This window comes from Stegodyphus dumicola, chromosome 3 (genome assembly GCF_044657685.1).
Source record: "Stegodyphus dumicola isolate Sdum_Otavi_A_Nest chromosome 3, ASM4465768v1".
In the NCBI taxonomy this organism is placed as follows: Eukaryota; Metazoa; Arthropoda; class Arachnida; order Araneae; family Eresidae; genus Stegodyphus; species Stegodyphus dumicola.
Window position 1 is genome coordinate 22533746 of NC_140770.1, and position 26500 is coordinate 22560245.

Below are 26500 nucleotides of genomic sequence, written 5' to 3' on the forward strand. Positions count from 1 at the left end.
AAGACTCTTTTCCTCCAAAAAAATTATAAAACTGCTTTAAAATAAATTCTGAAGAGAATTTTTCGTGGCGTCTGTACGAACGTACGTGCGTATCTCGCATAACTCAAAAACGAGTAGCCTCAGAACATTGAAATTTTGTATATAGGACTGCTATAACATGTAGATATGCATTTCGTATTTTGGTTGCAATCGGCCGCACCAAGCGTATATAAATATATATATATCCACTCTGTTACCCGGCTGTGATCTCAGTTTCTTTACTTTTATATGTTTGTAAATTGTACATCTTTTGCTTTAGAAATGATTGAATTATGTTGTTCGTATCTTCCGGTTAAGGTTTTTATGCCTTTCGTAAATCTGTATGCAATATGTTTAGAATTAGCAACAATTTTAAAGTTGTTTAAGTACCGCTAAGTCTAATAATGTTTTTGATGGCGGCCATTGCTTGTTTACATTTGAAACAGCAGGACAGTGGATTTGTTGCCAATCTAGAGAAACTTAACTTCGCAACAACAAAGATAACGCCTTCATTTATTATTTCGAATTAAATCATGCTTAATCCTTTCTGGAATTTTTTTGAGAAAATAACTGTTTAAGATTTACTTCGTAATTTTTAATACAGATATTTTGACTTTTTGTGTATTTTTGCCTTGTCGCGAAGTGAGAACTGAATTAATTGAATGAGAAGTATTCAATCGTCTGTTAAAAACTGTTTCTTTTTTGTTTTGTTTGCTTAATTTCTTTTATACATCGTTCTAGCTTTATCATAGTATTTGAATAGAAAATGTGACAACGATCAAATAATTCTTTAAATGATATAAATTTTGTGCAGTCTGATTTATGATATGAACGAAATATAATACTCCTAATATAATACGACGAACGAACGAACGAACGAAATATAATACTCTAAATATAATAATCGCCAGAGTGTCGCTATGCTAAACAAATAGAGTGAATTTTAAAAAATGCATGTATTCTATTGTGGTTTATCCGCTGTCGGCGAAGTAGATTTAATTCAATCCAAAAGGTGTAAATGAAATGCAAGAAAAAATGCACATAATTTAATGATCCGTACAAGGAAGTCATGTGGTGTACACATCATATTTTTTAAAAACGTGAAATAAATTTCGTTGGATTACTATTAACAGTGTTTTACGAAAGAGTGGTGTTGTGATGTATTTAATTATGGCAAAGCAGACTAGGGCTATCTGCCTAATTTACGAAAGAGTGAAAGATATTCATAGTTCTCAGATGAGGTGACAAAACGTTTAGTTGGAAGAATTATAGAATATTTGAGAGGATTATTATAATATTTTAATCTAAAAGCAAATGGTTGGGCATAAGAAAATATTAGTTGTTTAAACAAGCATCGACCATGTTTATTGTTTTGTTTTTTACAATATACCTTCGATATTATTGGAAAACAAATGTATTTAAATGGAAACTAGGCCGTCAAACACATATTTAATATCAGTGAAGGGAAAAATATGCTACATTAGAAATTCCTTTCTTCTTATTTTATGACAAAACCGGCTATTTTGTTCGTTAATTCCACCTTTTATGCTAGCGTTATTAATAACAATGGACATAAAGTAGACTTTTCCTTCATCCTTTACATAAAGGCACAGTTTTGGCCAAATGGGCAAACGTCAGTAGAACGGAAAGGAAAAATATCAAAAAGTTTTGCTTTTTAAATCCTAAATTGGATAACCTACAGGTACAAAAAAGAACAAACCTAAATCGGGTTGACAGGACATCTTCGAGGCTTAGGATTGCATATTAATATTGTTTCACTGAAGCAAGGAAACGCACATCAGAAAAGTGGAATAAACAGATTCATCTTCTCTTTGATTTTTTTTTAAATTTAAATATTATGCAAGCTTTTGTTCTCGTCCTGGATGGCACAGCAGACGAGAAGCTTTAGTACCCAGTAGCAAGAGAGATTACGAATTCCAAAAACCAAGGTATTCCAGTACTTCTATTTGGATGTCATTTTCATTTTATTATTATTATGAATAACACGTTATTTTGTTATGTAAAAATTTATAGCTAAATATTAATATTTTTTCTGTAAAAACAGCTTTTATCGTTGTAATCATTCAAATAGGAATTTCTTGCAAGATAAGGAAAATTGTTGTATTTGTAAAATATTTTTTTAAAACTTCAACGAACGTTTTATTAACAAACTCAAGGATTTCAAAGCGAGCAATGGCAACGTTGTACAGAAAAATACTTTTCGTATCTCTAGCGCGCAAGACTGTGTATCGGAAATTCTAAAGATATGCTCATTTTAAAGTTATTTTGCAATATCGCTGTTAAACTGAATTTTATAGTTTGAGTACGTAAAACATGATACGTAATAAATAAAGGTAACACACAAGACATTATAAAAAAGCCTCTTTGGGCGTAATAGAAAATCTGGAAGCTTTGAGAATATTTTTTTTATTTTGTAAATTATATATTGTATTATATAATTATCCTACCTATTTAAATGTTTATTCTCTCTCAGAAAGGGGAAAGTGCTACCAGAAATGCGGGGCTGTTTCCTTGTTCTTACTGCTCTCCTGGCTATATCTGCTGGATTCCACCACCACCACAAAAATTTACTAACTTACTTGCTGTTGGCCCAACAAGCCCAAAAAAAAGTCATCATCCTACCACTTTTTATTCCTGTCCCTGTTGGTATACTGAGCAGCCTCTTTCGAAGTTTTCATCATTTTCATCATCACCCTCCATTATAGTGAGTGACTTTTGTTTTTCATTTCATTCTATTCTGATTGATTTATACTTTATTTTCATGTATATAATTAGTTATATTCATGAACTATTTTACGCTATTGTCTTCATTATATAAATATTAGTAAGCATCCGGTTCTCTAATGAATCGAATAACGAGTCTGTGACGTTAAGAACTAAACTTTTTTTAATTGCTTAATGATTTTTTTAATCTTTTTTGCTTAATGATCTTTTAATTGCTTAATGATCTCCCTCAAATTATTTTTGATTGCTCTCGTAAATGTAAACATTGATTAGCCGAAAGCGTCCACGCCACTCAATTTTTTCCCTTCTCCTTTCTGAGTCATATTAACCTAGATGCTGATATCAATGCTAACGTTGAAAATAACAATTTAAGTGCAAATAAATAATAACTAAAGTTTTTAACTCATACCTTAAAGCTCTTTCATTTCATAATATCTTAAAGCTAACACCAAAACTGTTCTCAGACAAAAAATCGTAAAATTGGATCATGAGAATAAAGCTTATAAAATTCAATGGATTGTATTATCGGAATCTTAAAATTCACATCTTTAAATATTTAAAATTAGCACCGTACTTGTTTTCTAAAATAAAAGTTTTAAAACTTAGGATTCGATTTTTAATTGTTGTAGAAATCGTTGCCATCCAGTAGACATTTTGATATTTTCTAATGTTTTCAAATACTCAGTTAGCACTTTGCATGTTAACAGTTCGTGTAAACTTTGTGAAAAAAAAGTATATGCCAGAAGAGTAAAAAAAATTAACCAACATTTTTATCCTTTTTGCTACTCCAAGCAATAACAATTTTTACGAGTGATTTTATCCAGATATCTTCATCAATTTACATCCCAAATTTAAATAATATAACGAGTATGGAAAATATATGGCAACACTTTGCACTTTGTAAACGTAATGTAAGTTTACTCCTTCCATATAAAGTACAAAATTCACAACTTTAGCAAAGCAGGAAGATATCATTTCATTTGCATACGATGTTTTTTTTTTTTTTTTTTTTTTTTTTTTTTTTCTTTCTTTCTCAAATCTAGACTCCTCCAAGTTTGCGACATAGATTTGTGCAGAGCAATTTCAGAGTAAAGTCAAAAAGAGTTTTTAATCTGTTGCAGTATTACTAAAAAATTAGTTGCATACTAAATACATTTCAGTAACAACTTTCATCCTGTTTTAGCAGTTACCTGAATGACAGTTTTTATGCACACTTGCTCAATGTTTTTTCGTCTAATTAGGGCCTTTCAATGAATGTTTGAGGAATATTTTTTAATGTGCGATTTGATAATAACCCCCCCCCCCCGATAATAAGTCTGCATCTTAATTTCCATGACAGAAAGGCTTTTCGCAAATTTTCCAGGTTTATTGAATTTATTCCTGTTCCACTACTTTCCAAAGTCTATTTATCGTGGTGGGTTTCCGCTTAGAAAGAGCATATTTCAAGAGAACAAAGGTATAATAGTCCATATATGAATTAGTAGTAAATATACTAATAGTCACTATACCAAAGGATTATAATAGTGCATATATCAAAGGACTTCGTATAAATACGTTGAAAACGTATATATGCAATGCCTGTATCAGTCTTCATTTGTCAAGAAATGCAGTGGTGCTTTCTGGAGTATGAATTGTTGCTTTATCTTGGTGAAGCTTCATTCTTTGAAAGTGATTGAAATAAACAAATTGAATTTCTTCTGAAAGTATTGGGACTTACTATCGTACATTTCCTGCTCATCTTCATGTATTTGTTCAAGATAAAATGGCATACTCTTTCTTCTGTACATTTATCTCTTACATGTCATCTGTGAATTTGTAAGCTTATTTTATTTTGTGTTGTGTTGTTGTATTTTTTTTTACTTACCTCTGTAGGCGTTGTGTAATATTATGTGGTACGCAAAGAACTTAAATATTCAGTTAAAAAAAGTATCTGACTTTAAATTTTCTCTTGCTAGTGCGTTGAGTTGATTTAAATCTTTTTCCACTCTTCTTATGTATAACTTCAAACTATAAAAAAATAATGCGATAATCATAAACCCTTTACTGAAATTTTCTTTGCATTAAACCACATTATTTTATCTTCGAATCCGATGCTTTATAGACTTAATAGACTAAATGTCCGTTTCACTTTTCAAACTGTTGCCACCAAATGTTAGAGACCTGCATAATATTTGAAGAAATTAAATAATGAGAAATCTGCATAAATGTATGCATATTTCTCGCATTGTGATAAAACAACGGTACATAGAGCCATCGAATTTTGAATGATGTAATCCGACTACGAATATGGGTATGTGGAAGCCTAAATTTGAAATTTAGAATTTGTTTTATTATCGATTTCTTATTTTGTAAACATTTAACGAACTTTTTATTAACAAACTCAAGGATTTCAAAGAGAGCAATGGCAACGTTGTACAGGAAAAAACATTTTTATCTCCAGAGCGAGAAACTCTGTATCGGAGATTCTAAAGATATGTTCAATTTAAAACTATTTTGAGGTATTGCTTTTGAACTGAATTTTACGGTATAAATGCCAAGAACGTGATATTTAATAGTTAAAGTTAACAGACAAAATGTTAAAATAACGCCCCTTTGGACGCAATTTAAAAATCTGAAATCTTTTAGATTTTTTTTATTTATTTATTGTTGTTACAAATGTATACTATAAAGCCTTTGCGATTGATTTTTGCGTCCGCAGATTTTTCTCTTATAACCAACAATTTAACTTTAGAAATATTAGAAAAAGTACTTACCTTTTTCGCGTTTGGAGACCAGGTGGAAGAAATGGTGTATTTAATCATGGCAAAACTCACTAGGGCTATCTGCCTAAGGGAAGGGATGCCTTCGTGGAGGACTTTCTAAGGGAAACTGACTCGTATACACGTTACACATGGGGAAACCACGAAAACGCTCATGCAGCCAGCCCGTTCGCGGGATTCGAATCTCGGACCGAACTACCAGTATTCAGCGACTTTACCGCTTGGCCGCTGGTGGGCCAGGTGGAAGAAATGACTGACGGTTTCTCCCTTTCCGATTAATAATGTTGCCTATTCTGCACTTAAATACATTAATCCATGCATTCCATAACATTTTCGAATTGCGGATTTCAAAATAAAGTACTTAAATTCTGAGAAGAAAACGATTTTAAACGCTCTTATAATTATTGAATAACTATCCTGAAGTTATCAAAATAGTTCCATATGTTCCTAATCTAAAGCCTTCGAACATGTATAGAATAAATTGGGGACAAGAATACGAAAACATTACATTTCTACAAAGAACAAATTGATAATAATTTCGACGTAAGGACGAAACAAAATCAAGCATTCCTTTCCGGATTAAGATCACTGAATTCTTACCGAATCTCGTGAAAAATATACTTTGTGTTAAAAGTATATGCAGCTGAATATTAAATATTTTGTTCTTTGTGTATTTTTGTTAAATACTAAGTACGTGTTTTAGGTAGCTGAATATTTATGTGAATTCTTTTGCAGCACATTTTAAACAGTTGATTTTAGCTTAAAGAATGATTTGAATATCCTTTTTTACGATAAGCAAGTGTTATTATTTTCAGAGTAAGCAAATTTTATTTTGTATACATATGAAAAAAAAATAAGTGAACCTTTTTTTAAATTCCTACTATTAGCTCACATTCTCCCTGTATTATCTTGTTCGAATTTTCAATCCTTAATAAAATGCTTTTTATTGAACCACTCAAGTTCAAATAAATTTTTTTAAACTTGTAGTGGATGACACTTGATGTTATTACAGTTTTTTCATATATTAAAATTTTTAAAAATTTTTAATTATTTTTTTTTTTTTTGTATTTTTAATTTTTTGTATTTAAAAATTTTTTCTTTGATGACCTAAGTAGAAATTGAATTTAATTTTTTTATTTAATTAGTTATTAATTAATTAATTTTTAATCGTTAATAAAATAATTTTTATTTATCCACTCAAGTTCAAATACATTTTTTTACACTTGTAGTTAATACAGTTCTTTCACATATTAATTTTTTTTTAATTTTAAATTAATTTTTTTTTGTATTTTAATTCTTTTTTTTTTCTTTGCTAACCTAAATAGGAATTTAAGAAAAAATTTTACATTACTTGTTTCTTGAGGAAAGGCCTTTTGCAAATAAATTTAAAAGAAAAAAAAAGTGAGCAATTTTATGATTTCATTTAGTTGATCAACCTTAATTTTCCTTTCTTATATCGCCTCTCAGAGCTCATGACTTCGAGATGGCAGAGCTTTCAGAAATTCAACAATTAGATGATCATTCCTTAAACCACCTTTCAGTCATCATTGCTAGAGTTCGTATAATGTAGGTAGAAAATGCGCTATATTGAAAGCATAAAAGACTGGATGATCATCTAGACGTCTCTTTTTTATACATATATTCAGAACACGAACTCTGCAGAAATATAGGGTAGTTTGAATATATAAATAAAGCTCCTTAAAAGAAATAAATATATTTTACAGTTTTACATCAGTAGTCCAAAATCCTGAAAAGACTAAATCATGTTCACTGCGAAAAAAAAATTGGGCAGTTCTGTATTTCCCGTTCTGCTCGGCTGATTGATGAAATTTAAATTGCGTTTTTCATGTCTCGAAAGCTCGACTTAGGATAGTATTACATTTATATGTAGGATTGTTCTGATAGAGGTATTTTGATACAAAATTGAACTTTTTCTGAAATGACGTGCCATTCTTTTTTCATATTTCGATTCTACGACCCAAATTATGCCTAAATATTATATTTTGTAAAATTTGGTGCGAAATTCATGGAGAAATTAAAAAATTTATCTTGGCGCATTTTTTTTTCACTTTCCGCCAAGAATGCTTAAAACTTGGGAGTTTGGCATAATTTGAATACTTGGAGAAATTCTTAATTTATAGCAACCAATTTTCCTTTCCTTTTTTTTTTTTTTTTCATTGTAAACGAGCGGGGGAAAAGTCATCGTTTAATTATTTAAAAAAATTTTAATTAAGTGCGTATACCAACATTTGGCTTTATTATCTCTTATAAAAACTATGCAAAATTTCAATATGTGCCAATATTAGACTTACCAATATTAGACTTATATTCACGTACATCTTAGGAAATTTTGAATAAATACATTTACTTTAAGACGATGGTAAAAATTTGATAGATTATAATTGAAAATTATTTTCGAAAACTTTATAAAAATTATTTAAAAATACAGATTTTAGAAATAAATCATAAAAATGGGCGAATTTTATTTGAAATAAACCTAAATTTCGAACTCTGGAAGAAGGAATCGGGTAAGTCTAATAAAAAAGAGATATTAATAAATGTATTTCAAATTTAATTAACACCGAGGAGCTAAATTTTGAAAGCTAATATTTTAGAACCTACTTTTGCGATTCTTTACAAAACTTGGGAGTTTGGCATAATTTGAGCCGTAGAATGGAAATATGGAAAAAATTGGCATGTCATTTCAGAAAAAATCCGGTTTTGTGTCAAAATACCTGTATTAGAACAATGCTAGTAGTACAGTAATCGTTTTGTATCAGAGAAATTGTGTATAGTATTAATTCATTGCATCATAGTTTTGAAATATTGTAAGAGAATAATCGTATTGATGATCTTATAGATGATAAGGTTATTACTTTTAATGTTTACCTAACTATTATAATTGATAGCGGAATAGTTCTGTTACTAAATAGAGTAATTATATTTAATAAGAATAATCGTATTGTTTTATAGTATTATTGTGTTAACTGGTTTGGTATGATTAATCATTGTACTTAGTAAATGCATAGAATTACTGTACTAAATTTTTATATTTTAGTAATCATAAAGAATCATTCTTTTGAATCACTGAATTGTAATGAACAAATAAAGTGCAAGTTATACTGTACTGTACATATTTAACAATTGATTTCTTTACACGTAAATGTAACATCAGTACTATAATAGGTACTTAGATGACTATACCATATATTTAAATGTTATTAATAACATATATAGAATTATTACAAATCTGAGTATATATATTAAATCACTGAATACTTGTATCGTAATCTTTATACTTCAGTAATTGCATATAATTATTGCTTTGGTACATGGTCTAAAGAAGCAGTATAATGTCACTGTATTGCATCATTACATTATTTATAATATTCAGTGTGCAAGGTAAAACTGTACAGTACATAATTTATAATTAACTGCTTTCAAGTAACATGTAGTATCATTGCTGTAATGATTAATTAACGGTATAATTTAAATGTTTGTGTTTGTTGGCTAGTGAGGTTTATAATATAAATGGTATTTTTATTAATTTGAGTTAATAATAATATTGAAATTTTGAATAATTATATAGATTTTTGTTCTAAGAAGCGCATAGAATTGTTGTATTGAATCATTGCATTTGAATACTCGTATAGAATCATAGTATTAAATTATTCGTGAGTAATCGTACGGTATCATCGTATTGAATTATTTATTTGTATAGTATTTCCAATGTGCAAGTAAAATTGCACTGTACATATCTTATTATTGAATTGCTTGCCAGTAATATGCAACATCATTTCAATAAATTAATAATATGAATAGTGTTATCATTAATTTAAGTAATAGTATTGAATCATTGTATATTTATAGTGAATCATTGTTTTAATATTCGCATATAATCATTGCATTTTAGAAATTGTATAGAATTAATGCTTTTATAGTGTATTTATAGTCTAAGTGCAATTATTCATTTAACTGTATTAATATCCAATTTTAATATAATAACTGTGTCTTTAGTAGTACGCTGTAATATATAAGTTAACAATGACATTCAGAATGATTAGAGACTTATGCGAGATCTAAGCATTTTTATACTTCTATAAATTTAAGTTGGCAATGTATGAAATATAAGCATTTGTATGTTCGTCGGTTTTTGTATACTGAGTTTAAATGTTGAATTTTACATTAGTAAATTCATGTTGACAATGTCGTCACTTATCAATCACAACAGTATAATATAATCATTATGTATGATATATCTTCTTTATGTATTAAATTGTAAACTTTATATGTAACTTGCTAAAATTACCTGCTAGGGTATTGAATTGTAATCTTATGTGTCACTTGCTAAAGTTTTGTTCATAACTCATAAGTACTGTGTTCACACAGATGTAACCATTTTTAATATCTATGTTTTGTAACACTAATCAATGTGCCCTATGAGTGGATTTCGTGTGACCCTAACATGAGTCAGCTTTAGATAAGGGTGGACGTGGCGCTAAACCAATTAACCATAATGGTAAAGGGGTGGTGCCCACGTCCTCCGTCACTAAACTAAACTATATATAAACCTAATACATATCCTAAGTCGCGCTTTCGAGACATGAAGAACGATATTTGAATTTCGTCAATCGGCCCAGAAGGACGGGAGATACAGAACTCTCTCTTTTATATTTTGTGCAGTATACCTTTACTTTCAGTCTTAGTCCTAACTGTGCGTCATTTCAAATTCAGTCTTAATTGTGTAGCAAGTGATTCTCAATTTTTCGATGTAAAACACATTGAAAGCTGTCCATCCTTAAGCATTTTTGAAAGATACTTAGAGTGGTAGGCTTTAAGCTTAAGAACTGGTTGTTGTTGTCGTTTAATACATGAATTTCGTGGAAGGATGGCTGCCAAAGCCTCGAGATGGTCGGACTTCTATTTGCACTCCAATTTTGAGGGAGAGAACCCCGAGGAAGGGGGTAGTTCAAGGGTCTCCCACTCCTTACCATCAATCCACAAGTGAGGACTTTCGGCTCGCCATACATTTAGCCTCATGCCGCAAAGACACTACACATTTACGAATATTCCGAGCCTTCTCTGGGATTCTTCGTTACCATAGCACCGGTTGTTCACCCAACCATTATACTGTCTGGGTGGCCTTACGAACTGGTTGACAACCTTTAACATTTTTAATTTTAATTGATTATTTTAGCTTGTATTGAGGCCTTTTTGCTCTTTTAGTGCGTTTTTAAACACGTATTTTAAATTTCCTTTGTTTACAGATTTTATTTTGTATGTATTTTAAGTTTGTGCTATTTGTTGTTACACTCTATTACATAGTTTTTCATAACAAATATTATTCAAAATAAAACAAATCTTTTACATTTCAAAAAGTCATTTCAAAAAGAACTGTTGGCAATAAATGAATAAAATTACTTACTTGCTGTAAAATAGTTAATACACAAAAGATTGAATTTAAATGCAATTAAGACATCCTTGAAGTTCTTACCGGAAACCAAGCATGGAGAACCTATGTCAGTCATTTGCACTGATGTATGAACTTAGAATTAATAAAACAAAAATAAATAAAATCTGAAACCTTTCAAATTTCACATAACTCCCAAAGGGGCGTTTTTTAGTGTGTTACTTTACTTATTAAATATCATGTTCTGCGTACTTAAACCATAAAATTCAATTCAACAGCAATATCGCAAAATAATTTAGAAAGAGCATATCTTTAGAATTTCCGATACACAGTCTCGCGAGCTGGAGATAAAAAAATTTTTGGCTCTACTCTTATATACGCCCTAAGACCACCAAATGTGGCGATATGTTTTCTCCGCTGGTTTTTGTTTTGGGGACGATGTTGTTTGTATGGTAACCCTTTTCACATTGAAATTTAACTCTTTTGCAGCAGTGGTTTAATTGTTCGTTGGTTCGTGTCGTCCATGTTTTAAAATGGCCTATGTTGCAATGATAGACGTGGTGGCAAGATTTCAGTCGCGTATTTTAAATTGTGTGGAAAATAAATTTAGTATTAAAAGGTACGATGTTGGAGTTATTGACGAGTCTTTTGTTCGCGGGTGTGTTTATGAGGATCGAAGTGTATTTTTGGAATTTCTGTGGAACTTTTAAAACGGAGTCCGAAATGCGGAGCTGCTATGAGAACTCGGACGAAGAAGGGCGTTTCTGACAGTTCTTATGTGGATTTGCAATCAAATGGTTGCTGGCAAATTATGTGGCTGTCAGCGGAGTTTAAGATTTGAATCGTGGTTTTCGTGTAGTAAGTTAACTTTGGAGGAAGTTTTTATCATTACTTTCGAAATTTTGAGTCGCAGAAAGACATGTGATATAGCAAAATCGCGGTACTTTTCTTCACAGACGTTGTGTGACTGGCGAAATTTTATTAACGAATGTGTTATGATAAGTGCATTTCATTTTGTACAATGTTATGTTCATTGTTTTTTTTTACTATGAATTTCAGTTGTTATTGTTGTTTTTTGAATTGTTTGTAATTTTAGTTATTTTAGTTTATTTTGTTGATTTAGTACGCAATGCCTATTGCTGCGTACATGGATTCTTGTCAAATATTTTTGGTTAGAAACTTTACGTTTTTGCTATCTAAATTTTTTGTTTTAGTTTCGGATGTTTAGCTTAAATTGTGTGTTCAAAACATGGTTTTTAACATGTGCGAAAAGGAGACATTTTAGGCTTAAAGTTCGAAATGTAGACAAAACATTTAGATAGTAATATGGCACCCTGGAGTTTTTCGCCAAGTGAGGGCGTGAATAAGAATAGTTCCATGCTATTTTTTTTTTTTTTTTTTTTTTTTTTTTTTTTTTTTTTGTTGCATTGCCATCGCTTCCTTTGAAATCGTTGAGTTTCTTAATCAAAAACTGATAAATGCTTTACAAAATACGAAATAGATAATAAAACAAATTCCAAATTTGGGCTTCCAGATGCCCATATTCTGTAGGAGACGTACGTTATTCCAAGTTTGATGTCGCTAGGTATCGCTGTTTTTTCAAAATGCGAGAAACATACATACATTCATGCAGATGCTTCAGTATATAATTTCTTTAAATAGTATAATGCTGGGCTCTATGGGCAAATTGCACATTTGGATTAATATAATATTAATAATTATATTATAAATATTTTACAAATAGATTAACATTTACGTTTTTTTGCTATTTTTATAAAAATCATTGTAACAAACAATTGCTTATTAATCCTGATGCCTAATGTAAGTCAAAAATAATACTTACGCATGCGAATCTTATCACACTAATTGTACTTAAGACAGCTGACATAACAATGGTTTCGTTGATGTATTATTATAAATTAACAATTTTTAGTTCAGGCTATAGTTAATTACCTAGATTTAGTTCTGTAAAATTACTGCATCAATGATTATTGCGATAAGCAAATCATTTATTGACTGTTTCTTTTTTACTTTTTTTTTTTTTTTAGCAAATCGAACAAGGCCGCTGATATAGTCATTCATACGTCTAGCGACTGTACTTTTCCTAATTGCGGAGGAGCAATTATCGCAGATCGGAATTGGTTCAACAAAAAACCATCAAGATTTACGGGAGACAGTTTTATTGCTTATTGAAAGTAACACAGACTCATTTAACTGTGGAACAAATACGTGTAACTTGAATTTAACAAAATGACTTTGCTTTTGGGAGACTATCATTTTGTAGCTATGTAGTTTTTATTAAGTTACAATTCAAGTTATAGTTTTAAACAAGTTACAATTCAAGTTATAGTTTTAATTAAGTTACAAAGCAAAGTTAGAGCAAAATAGTTTTTTTTTTTTTTTTTTTTTTTTTTTTTTTCATTTGGAAGTTTTAAAGGTATAGTATTCTTAGTTAAGACTTCGAATTATTATAATAATATGCATTTCTCATAAATTCAAAGAGAGATTAATTTATTTAATTCCAGGTACATAAATATCTCTGCTTCTTTGTAAAAAAATTGCTTTCTGTCAAACAAAGTATATATATATATACAAAGTGTGTCTGCTTATATATATATATATATATATACAAAGTGTGTATGCGATATATATATAATAAAATACTTACATATATATTGTAATGAAGTTTTAAAGAACTCTCGCCATGTTTAAACGATTAACAAACTTTATTAGTCAAAACTTACAGAATAACTGGAAAAACATTTTTAAGCGCGCGCATCGTCTGCGGATATTCTTTGCGGATAATCATCTACGGTAATTTACATTTCTTAGTGGAATTATGTTGGTAGCGTAGAAACGCAAATACGTTACAATATATATGTAAATATTCTATTATTTTTTAAAATATTAGTTTTCGTTAAGTGTGTCAAAAAACTATTTTGCATATTATGGTTATGTCTAATTTTGGGTTAAATTGCATTATTGCGTGAAATTTAAAATCTGCTTATATATATATATACAAAGTGTGTATGCGATATATATATAATAGAATACTTACATATATATTGTAATGAAGTTTTAAAGAACTCTCGCCATGTTTAAACGATTAACAAACTTTATTAGTCAAAACTTACAGAATAACTGGAAAAACATTTTTAAGCGCGCGCATCGTCTGCGGATATTCTTTGCGGATAATCATCTACGGTAATTTACATTTCTTTGTGGAATTATGTTGGTAACGTAGAATCGCAAATACGTTACAATATATATGTAAATATTCTATTATTTTTTAAAATATTAGTTTCCGTTAAGTGTGTCAAAACGCTATTTTGCATATTATGGTTATGTCTAATTTGGGGTTAAATTGCATTATTGCGTGAAATTTAAAATCAGGACTCCGAGTGCCATTTTAAACTTATTTTCTAATCCAAAATTCTTTTTTAAAAATATTTTTACGATATTTAAAGTATTTATTCTTCCTGATTTTGAATTTCTAATGCTAGTTTTCGAGCAATATCTACGTTAATACCAGTCTAATATGATTTTTCTTCCAGTTTAATAGTAAAGTTTTTATGACTGTATTTCATCATCTGTCATTCTTGTTACTGTTTTGAGAACAGTAGCAAGAATTCAAACATCGTTCCTTTATATACATACTCATATTTTCATTGTATTTACTTCATATTCTTTTAGTGTTATCTTCATAACTAGTGCATTTCGCTTCTATAGAAGCTTATGCACTTCTCAAATTTTAAATTCTTAACGAAACTTTTGCTGACAGTTAAAATATCTTACTGAAAAAAGAAGGAAATTTGTACTTATGTACTATCTCAAACATCTTAGCTTACTTTGGCGATATTTTACGGATGAAAATGTAAAAGCTACTTAGCATGTGTAAGTTTTCAGGCCTGTTTTTACTTCCTTGTACGAAGTAAAAAGTAAGTATTGTAATCGCGAAAAGTTTCAGGCACCATATTTCAACGAAAATATCCCATTTTGACCTCTTTCAAATGTAATTTAACGATGTATTTCCATGATATCTGTATGTAAGGACTGAATAAAACACTGTTTTCCGACAAAAAAAATTATAAAACTGCTTTAAAATGAATTCTGAAGAGAATTTTTCGTGGCGTCCGTACGAACGTATGTATTTACGTACGTATCTCGCATAACTCAAAAACGAGTAGCCTCAGAACGTTGAAATTTTGTATATAGGACTGCTATAACATGTAGATGTGCACTTCGTATTTTGGTTGCAATCGGCCGCACCAAACGCATATAAATATATTTATATATATATCCCCTCAGTTACACGGCTCAGTGATCTCAGTTTCTTTACTCTTATATGTTTGTAAATTGTACATTTTTTGCTTTAAAAATGATTTAATTATGTCGCTTTTATCTTCCGGTTAAGGATTTTATGCCTTTCGTAATTCTGAAAGAATATTTGTACAATTATCAACAATTTAAAAGCTGTTTAACTGCGGTTAAATTTTAAATAACATGGCGGACATATTTGTTTACATTTGAAAGAGCAGAATTGTAGATTTGTTGCCAATCTAGAGAGACTAAGCTTCGCAACACAAAAATAAAGCCTTCATTTATTATTGCGAATTAAATCATGTTTAATCCTTTCTGGAATTTTTTCGAGGAAATAAGTGTTTAAGATTTACTCGTAATTTTTAATACAGATATTTTGAGTTTATGTATTTTTGCCTTGTCGCGAAGTGAGAACTGAATTAATTGAACGAGAAATACTCAATCGTCTGTGAAAAACTGTTTCGTTTTTGTTTTGTTTGCTTAATTTCTTTTATATATCGTTGTAGCTTTATTATAGTATTTGAATAGAACATGTGGCAACGATTAGATAATTCTTTAAATGATATAAATTTTGTGCATTCTGAGTTATAATATGAACGAAATATAATACTATTAAGTAAACCTAGGGCCAGAGTGTCGCTATGGTAAACAAAGTGAATTTTAAAGAATGCATTTATTCTATTGTGATTTATGCGCTGTCGGCGAAGTAGTTTTAATTCAATCTAATAAGTTTAAATGAAATGTAAGAAAAAATGCGTATAATTTAATATTCCGTACAAAGAAGTCATGTGGTGTACACATCAGATTTTTAAGAAAGATTTCCAGACTACCGATATTTACAGTACGTTCGATGAACAATATCAGCATAGGAAAAGGAAACATAACTTAGTAATTTAAAATACAAATTTGGATTATTAAATAAGGATTATGGCATGCATTAAAAAACTAAAACACTTACATTCTTCTTAGAATCTTTCTATAATTTTTCTTTTTGAGTTATTTTTCTTCTGAAGTACACAGCGATCTGTTTTCACTTAAAAAAAGTCAGATAATTGCGAAGACTTTATGCAGTCTTCGGCATCGTGCAATCTTCAGTAGCAGAGGATATCTGTAAAATACATTTCCTCGTTGTTCCCTTCAGAACATTTTCAGCAAAATCCTGTACTATTACCGAAATTTTACAGCAATTTCTTCCAATGTTGGCAAATTCTACAAGCTCGTATTTTAAAATTCAGGCATAAAATATCACCATTCGTGTATAAAAACCGTTAAAATTTGGAATACATCAAAACAGAAAGCATACGAAAATTGCGGCGTTTTTTGACTGAAACGGTTATTATGAGCATGGCTGCCGTAAGAAAAGTTATACGCATGGTTGCCACAGTTTGGCACTTTCTGAAAATTTGGCTACTTCTGCTAAGATGGTTGCGATAGTACGTAAGTACCAGGGAATTTTTTCCTAACAAGCAATGTAATTGGCTGAAAATGGCATAAAATTACATAATTACATGCATTTCTATTTTTATTAACAAAGGGATCTTTTAGCATAGGTAACATTGTGTCTAGTCGGTTCTAGTCAGAACCTAATTTTAATTTTATTAATTATCTAGAATATATGGGTTTGCGATGCATTTCCTTTTTATTATAGAGTTTTCCTACTAATATGAACATCTTAAATTTTGCATATTAAGCTAAATTTAACACTCAAACTAAAGTACTTTTATATAGATTTTCAATTTTATTCATAGGTTACCAAAACCAACATTAAGTCGCCAGTAAAGGTTATCACCCTTTGCAATTTCCTAGAAAAAGCAATTTAAAATCTTAATAGAAACTTTCTTGTTTTTATTATGAAATCTAATTAATCAAAGACTCTGCTTCGTAGTAATCTCATTGAACTTTATCATTAGGCAATTAAAACTAAATTTACTAAACATTAAACTTGCTGGTAACAGTGTTAATTGTTCAAATATGTATCAGGATCAATCTATTGAGGAAATGCCTACTGACGCGATATATATGTCAGCTTTGAGTAACTCTTTCGTTTATGATTTAAACTAGAGATGGGGCGAATTCTAATCTTTATTCAATCTAGATCTAAATCCTAAAATTTTGTCGAATGTCTTAAACCCGCCGTTAGACAAAAAAAAAGAAGAAGATAGAGAAAAAAATAGTACTTTACTTAATATGGAAAGCGTTTAATTAAAAAACAAAATTTCAAATCTTCTTTAATCGAAAAAACAAATTTTAAAATATGCCTGTAATACTCCTGTATAATTTAAAAATACGCTATCTTGTATTAAGATAATGGAAATGTACTTGTTAATTCTGTATCTTCAGATTCTCATTTCTCAGTACATTATGATAAAAAAATATTTGAAAAAACAGTTCTAATATTTAAATTTTTCTGAATTTTTTTAAACCAGCGCAAACAAAAAGGTGGAAAATTATGTCAGAGGTTAACATACGCAGACGCTGTCAGATTTGCTTTTGGCCTCGTAGCGCCATCTTTATTTATTAACCGGAACTATTTGCTGTTGGGAAAAATTGCTTTGGATTTATTAGTAGAGATGTTCGCCGATAGATGTCACCACCTCGCGGCGCCATCTTTACTTAGTAACCAGAACTATTTCCTGTTGGGAAAAATTGTTTTGGGTTTATTAGTAGAGATGTTCGCCGATAGATGTCACCAGTGTAGATCAATGTCTAGCTGCTCTGCAAGTATCAAGACTTGGCAGTTTGGGGGCTCCAAACGATTAAATGTACATAGCCTCATTTAAAAACCCATATCCTTTTCACTGCGCCCGAAATCACCTTAAACGCTTTGTTTTTTTAAGAAGAATAAGAGCATTTCGACAGCGAAAGACGTGAAAATTTCTCTTGTTAATAACTTTATTATTATCGTAGTTTCCCATATTGCAGATTTAAACTGCATATTATTTCTATTATATAAAAATAAAACTTTAATTTTAGCCTTCAGTTTTATATTTTTGGAAAATATTCTTGGTAGGTCCTTGAAATGACAAACTTCAGATGCATGATCACCATTACGAACACATAAAAATTTTTCTTATGCATAGAAACACATCGAATTTTAGCCCTCTTTTTTTTTTTTTTTTTTTTTTTTTTTTTTGAAATTTTAGCCTTCAATTTTATATTTTTGGAAAATAATCTTGGTAGGTCCTTGAAATGACAGGCTTCAAATGCATGATCACCATTACAAATACATAAAAAATTTTCTTATGCATAGAAACACATCGAATTTTAGCCCTCTTTTTTTTTTTTTTTTTTTTTTTTTTTTTTTTTTTTTTTTTGAAATTTTAGCCTTCAATTTTATATTTTTGGAAAATAATCTTGGTAGGTCCTTGAAATGACAGGCTTCAAATGCATGATCACCATTACAAATACATAAAAAATTTTCTTATGCATAGAATCACATCGATTCGAAGATACGTTCAGAAATGTAAGTGAACTTATTTTATTTTAACATGTAAATTTGGAAAAATGTTCCAGTTCAACAAAATTTGAGACTTCCCGAAATGAAATTTTGTGATTTCTTTAAAGTTGAGCAATGCATCGAATATCAGTGAATTCTTTAAAAATGTAACATATTTTTAAGCAAAATTGAGGTCTCAATAATTTATTTCTCCTTAGAGCTGAATTTAAAGAGGTTCAGTCAATACATTAAGGAAAGTAACATTATGAAATAAAATTTAAGATTGTTTTATGTATGGAATTTTGGAAAATGCTCGTAGATATTGAAAAACCTCATTTGCAGAAAAACGTGAAAACATAATCAATAAAGCTTGATAAAGTAATCAATTTCTGTCAGTACATTTTCTTCGGATTTTATGTAACTTTTTATGACTTATCATGTTGTAATAATGCTGTGAAACTTTACGTTTTCCTGAGTGATTTTATAAATCTTTATTCAGCGTTAAGGAATGAATCTTGTAAATCTTTCGAATTCCCTTATACGTGTTGCTGTATATCTGCATTAATTTTTGAAATTTTCAGCCTTTTAATCCCAAAATATAAGTTCTTCGAAACACACAACTATATCTGCCTCCGCAGTTTTCAACAATTTTAGACGAACGAACCTATTTTTAAAAACTTCTATTCCCCCACGCATATGCTCAAGTTAATGATTCTTTAGACTCAGATCTGTGAAAAGTATTTTTGCCGCTATAAGACATGGTTCTGAAAGGAAATGCTTTTGCATAATACTGGTGACATAAACAAGGAATAATTGGAAAATGTATCGATAAGTTTCGGTTAAAAAGCTGTTTAAAAGTCACTTCTTAAACCCTATCGTTTTAAGAAAGGACCCTGTCCATCTTGATTTGCATCTTTTATTTTAATTTCTCTAATTGCTTCAAGCCTAGACATGTTACATATTTTGTTCTGTTACATATGTACCAGATTATATGTTACATATACATCAGAAAGTTAACTCTGTTTTTTAAAATCAAAATTGAAAAATCGATTTTTGAAGACAAAAATATCTTACTACTCTTAAAGCGTAGCTGCAGCTTTCTCCGCCTGGGGGCGTCTCTAATTTTGCCGCCTGGGGCAGTCCCTGAAATTGTAGCCTATCTTGATGTACAAACAAATAACAAAAAATATCAAAATAACCCATAGGAAAATAAATTTTAACTCTTTGTTTATATTTGAAGAAAATTTTTACGTCTAACTCTTTAAAATTATATTATTATTTTGCTTAATTTTTGTTCCATAGATGGCGTCATAGATATCTACCTGACTGCTCCATTCGATGTGATGTAGATAGATACCGTGATAGATGTGATGTAGTGTAGAAACAATTTTTAAATGCAAAATAAACATTTACAGTTCTCAAATTCTTTTTAAACACAAAATAAACATTTATAGATCTAAAAATACTCCACTTTTTAAATGATTTTTGCTTAGAAAACCCTCTTCACAATCAACAAAGCTCCCAGCAGTTTTCAGAACGTTTGCAATAGTATTACAATATTTGAAAATGTTTTCTGGAGACGATAATTGAAAATAAAAAAATCTGAAAGGTTTCAGATTTTTAAATTGCGTTCAAAGGGGCGTTATTTTAACATTTTCTCTGTTAACTTTAACTATTCAATATCACGTTCTTCGCATTTATACAAAAAAATTCAGTTCAAAAGCAATACCGCAAAATAGTTTTAAATTGAGCATATCTTTAGAATTTCCGAAACAGAGTTTCGCGCGCTGAAGCTAAAAATGTTTTTTCTGTGCAACGTTGCCATTGCTCGCTTTGAATTCCTCGAGTTTCTTAATCAAAAATTCGTTAAAGTTTTACAAAATAAGAAATCGATAAAAAACAAATTCCAAATTTCAAATTTGGTCTTCCACATGCCCATATTCGCAGCAGGATTACGTCATTCAATGTTCGATGGCTCTATGTACAGTTGTTTTATCACAATGCGAGAAATACACATACATTTATGCGGATTTTTTCATTACCTAATTTTTTCAAATATAATGCAGGACTCTAACATTGAGTGGCAACAGTTTGAAAAGTGAACTGTCATTTATAGTGATTCAACGCAAAATCGCAAAACGAAAACAATAGTCCTTCAGGGACAAAGCACCTTTGGACTTTGGACTAATAAACAGCAAAAATTCAAAGGACCGTCCTTTTATGTTTTTGTTTTGTTTTTCTTAGAAATAATGTAAATAAAACCCCTGAAATAATACTCTCTTAAATTTTTCATTATTAATGTCACCGCGATCACAATTAAGTTAATATTCTTAATTTTCGTTCAAATGTTTCGACGGAATAAATAAGGTATAACAAGGATATGGAGCTGTTGAAATCTCGTGGTGATTTCTTTGGATACTTTACCTCGACTAAAAGTACTTTTTCTCCTAAATTTATATCTGTATGCTATTCATTATGTTTTATCATTTTTTCAGTGCTCGACAATGCAGATGACTAAACGCTATAAAATTATATTCGTGAAAGTTAAGAATTTGAATATGTCAGTTTAAATATCTTCCTCTTACAAAAATTAGCTTGAATATTCTCTTCAAGATTTGCAGCTTTTGAAATGGGTGGTTTCAACAGAAGGGAGAAAACAAAAGGAAAATAAATAGTTAACAAAACTGGTTGTTTAAAACCTTATTAAATACTTTTTATGACTTTTAGCAATCTCACATAATTTCTCTTATACATAATATTTGGAACGAATTAATAAGTACACAGCACAGCTTTTAGCCCCCTCATTAATTGAACCTATAAGTCCTGTTCTATTTTTTATTTATGTTCACCACCATTACTTGATTCATTTAACTTTATATAGGTTTTGCATTTGAAACTGCTGGACGGTTGTATTGATACTTTGTACATTTTTCATTATTTTTAAAAAATGATGTTTCCCCACTTTCATATATTTCACTACACAATAATATGATTCAGAAATGTGAACTCATTGTGTGCTCATAATTCTGTATGAAAAGTGTGTAAGCATAACTAACAAAAATAAATGTATTTATTAAAATGTGTCTCAGTACTTTTATTGAGTCTGTTTGTTTACTCTAAAAACGTATGGATTTCTCATAAAAGTGTGTCTCAAAATAATTCCTTTCAGAATTCTTGCTTATGTTTAATTTGTAGCAATAGTTATGGGAAAGTTTCAGTTTATTTTAAGGGGGAAAGTGTATCCGCGTATAATATTTTGTCATATAATCATATTTTAAAATATTTTATATTCCTTTTCAAAATCGAAAATTTTTCAGTGTTTCAAAATGCTAATTGTCAACTTCAGATTGTCCGTGGACATTTGTTAATAATCTGATATGTGTGTTATCGAATTATTTAAACAGCTACGAAACTGTGCTTTTTTTTTTAACTTTATTGCTCATGTTTTAAATGTTAATCAATAGCCAAAGTTTCAAATATAGGTTTTTAACGAAAGTTTCCGACCATCGCCAATATCATCTGCGCAAACAGTTCGCTTTGGCGTGTTTAGTCACATTTTCTCAAAGGAATTTTGGGTATTTGAAAGACAGAGACTTTCTTTAGAACACTGTGTTATGAAATTTGTAAAAAAAATACCGTTATCATTAAGTACAAGGTGTCTAAAGTGGAACTATCATACTACCATACTAGGACCATCAGGTACTTCTAGTTCTGTTCCAAGAAGTCAGCTACAGAATGCCTCCAAATCATGTGTACAACTTTAGGTACTAATGTCGTATCATATGACACTGTGAAAGTTTGGAACCGAAAGTTCGAAAACAAGGACTATGATATTCAGGAAGCAGAGCGCTCTGACCGGCGTTAATGAGATCGCCTGGAAGAACTTGTGGAAGCAGATCAGTATGCAACCACTAAAGAGCTTTCTAAGAAATTAGACGTTAGTGTCATGCCCATTAGTCGCGCTGTGCATTGCATAAACTAGTTCTAACAGTGTGTTTGGCTTGCTGTTATTCAAATTATTGCTTCGTTTACAATTTTTTAAACAAAAATAGTATCCACTTTTAATTTTTCTGCAAAAGTATGTATCTGGTTTTAACAAAAGTTTCCCGTCGTCGCAAATATCGTCTGTGCAAGCAGCTTTCGTTAGCGTGTTTAATCGTATTTTCTCACATGATTTTTGGCATTTGATGAAAGGAGACTTACTTTAGAACACTGTATTGTGAAATTTGTAAAAAATATATCGTTATCATTACGTACAAGGTGTCTGAAATGGAACTATCACGCTACCAGATTAGAACCGTCATTTACTTCCAATTCTGTTGCAAAAACTCAGCTACAGAATGTCAACAATCATGTATACAGCTTTAGGTATTGATGTTGTACCATAAGACACTGCTACCGAAAGTTCAGAAACAAGGACTATGACATTCAAGAAGCAGAGCTCTCTGCCCCTCCTACTGATGATGATTCCACCTGCTAGAACTTGTTGAAGAACATCAGTATGCAACCGCTCGAGAGCTTTGCTGAAGATGCCATGTCCATTAGTCCCGCTATGCATGACATAAACAAGTTCAATCGCTGGGTGCCACATGAGCTGACCTAAACAGATAACTGACCTGTTCAGACCTGCACTAATCTGCTCGAATATCAACGCAAGGACAAAATTCTGGACCGGATCATCACTTTTTATGAAAAGTTGATTTACTTCAACAACAAAGACCGAAAAAGGGATTGGTCTGCGGTGGTTAAGTCCGTCGGCTGAGTCGCAAAGCGCAATTTGACCAGCAAAAAGGTCCTGCTTTGTATCCGGTGGGATTGCCGTTGTATTATACATAAAGAGTACCTGGAAGAAGGTAAAACCCTTAACAGTACGGTATACAGCGAGATGTTAGTCCGTGTTGACGCTGCTATGAAGGAAAAATATCGAACTGAGTTTCGACACAGAAGGGTAATATTCCATCGAGATCATTCAAGACAACATGTGTCTGCGTTCACCGGATGGACCCTGTACGAACTTGAATGGGATCTTTTGCCACACCCACCATATAGAACCGACATTGTTCCTTGGGACTTCTACCTTTTTTTCCACCTTCAGCTACATCTTGCTGGTGCTATCTTCCATCCTGCATAGGACGTCCAAAATGAGGTTGATCTGTTTTTGGACTCGTGGCCGCCAAGTTTCTGGGCCGAAGGCTTTGGAAAATACCAAAACATTTCCAAAAAACCATAGATTTGGGTGGTGATTAATACCCGCACTAAAGGTACTGCTTTCATGTTTTTTTTTCTTAACTTTATTAAGAACGATTTTTGGTCAAAAACGTTTGTTACAACCAGATATTTTCGAAGTTAAGTTTTTTACAAATACTCATTTTTCAAATTTGTAAAATAATCACACAGTAATTCCATTGAAATTAAATTTGAGATTTATCTTTTATTTGAAAAAAACAAAATCTGGTTTTTTTTCCCTCTCTCTCTCTCTCTCTACATTTTTTAGCCTCATGGCAATTCTGTAAAAACAACTCAAATACAGTTTTAAAATTTTAAGAAAAACAAAATACTGTTAGAGCAATTTAATTCCATAATTTGAATTTTTTACTTTACTTTACTCATGATATTATTCTTACATAAAAAAATTATTTAACACAAAATTTGATAGAAGTTAATAGAAGTACATATTGAATTTGTATGAAATTCTATACAGTCAAATTTTAAATACATTTAATTTTCTTCAAATTTTAATTTTTCTAAACATATTAAATGTATAGAATAAAATTACTGCATGAACTTGAGGCATCTGATAAAAGGAAACTTGAGGCATCTGATGAATTTAACAACGTCATACAGCTTAAGAAATTTATTAAAATATTTAAAATTGGTTGATGAAAACTGGTTTTAATCTTAAGTTAAAGAAGAAGCTAAATATCTTCCATTGGTTCCAAACAAGCTTGGATTTGAAAACATTCAGCAGCTTTCTAATGAAAAATATTAAAAGTAAATACTACTATCTACATTGAGTATCATAAGCAATTCTACTCGTAAAACATTTCAATTGGTGGTGGCGGCATCTATCGGTAGTAAATGAAATGAATTCTTTACGCCAAGTGAATTGCTAGGGTATATAATACAAAGCAGCAAGAAAAATTAATTCGTTATCAAAGGTAAAATAACTTTAGATTCAAAGGACAGTGCTTTATATTTTTATGAATGTAAGTTAATAATTAAGGTATGCAAGAGACAGAAGCAGTAGTGGATTTTATACAAAATTCGGCTTACATTCATGGGAACGATGCTGCGTAGAACCAACACTCAGCAGAACCTACACCACTTAAAACCGACCCTATAACATTATCTACATAGGAATACGAAAGACATAAGTTACCAGCATACGAAAGATATAATAAAACAAGAATTTTGATTATAATGTATTAATGAGTTAGAGGATTAATACCCACTGCTCCGTGGGACTGAGACTGCATAGAATCGATACCTTCAAAAGGATCGATACAGAACAGAAACAGCACCAGCATAACATCGACCTATGATATAAAACCGACACTTCAGAGAGTCGACACTTGCTTAGGATCACTACGGAGGTAGAATCGACACCGACTTAGAATCGATCTGGTGTAAGATTAACACTGCAAAGTATTGACATCAGCAAAGGATTGACATCACATTGGGTCAATACTGCACAGATTCGACATCGATACACATAGGATCGATACAGTGTAAGACCGGCACTACGTAGAATTGACATCGACATAGAATCAACACAACGTAAAATCAACAGTGCGTAGAATCAACACTCCCATAGGATCGGCCTGATGCAGGATCAACACTGCACAGAATCGAGACCGGCCTAGGATCGAAATCGTGTAGGATCGACACTGCAAAGTATTGACACCAGCAAAGAATGGACTCTACGTTGGACCGATATGGCATAGATTCAACATCGGCATAGGATCGATACAGTGTAAGACCGGCACTACGTAGACTTGGCATCGACATAAAATCGACAGTACATAGAATCGACGTAAAATCGACAGTACATACAATCTAAATTTCCATCAGATCGACCTGCTGGAGGATCAACACTGCTAAGAATTTGCACTGGCTTAGGTTCGACCCGTGTAAAAATGACACTGCAGAGAATTTGAGCAGGCATAGGATCAATCTGGTGTAGAACAGACACTATAAAGAATAGTCACCGACGTAGCATATGACCTATATGGAGAGGTACAAACGCCGCATAGAATCGATTAATTCGACCCTTAATTTACATGATAGCTAGTAATAGAGTATAATTTATTCCAGTGTAGAGAAAATTTTTATTTTCAAAGTAATACATATAGTGCTTAAATTCAATCAAGACGTTTCAGTTTTTGTGAAACCTTTATTTCAGCTGAAGAACTAAAAAGGATGATCTCCAATACTCTAATTGATTATTTAATTGGTTTTTTATTTACCTCTTAGCATTTTATTTAGTTTTAATGAATATTTAATTAAATAATTTTTTCACAGACTGCTTTTGATTGGGCTTCGATATTTCTAATTTTAAAAATGCAGTTCTCAGCATGTTGAAATTATGTAAGAATAAAATTAATTTTTTAATTCGTTACTCATAATTTTTCATAATTATCACTCTCATATACAAGAACAATAAAATTTTTCCGCTTTTAAAACTTACAAAGACCATTATACAGGATGTTTGAAGTTAGCTGCACTGCTAAATGATTTTTGAATAGACGGTTGTTGGCTTTTGGTTCCAGTTAAAGAACTAAATCAAAGAGGGTAAACTTTATTTAGAAAGCC

At 30.7% G+C, this 26500-nt stretch overlaps 1 protein-coding gene across 1 annotated transcript; it reads left to right on the plus strand.

Annotated features, from left to right (window-relative positions):
- Positions 1 to 1812: 1812 nt before the first annotated feature.
- On the plus strand, positions 1813 to 21758 carry LOC118192712 (uncharacterized). Its single transcript, XM_085812640.1, has 3 exons — positions 1813 to 1967; positions 2513 to 2743; positions 12981 to 21758. Exons 2-3 carry the CDS (start codon positions 2535 to 2537, stop codon positions 13123 to 13125), a joined length of 354 nt encoding a protein of 117 aa, XP_085668766.1. The 5' UTR covers positions 1813 to 1967; positions 2513 to 2534; the 3' UTR covers positions 13126 to 21758.
- Positions 21759 to 26500: the final 4742 nt, after the last annotated feature.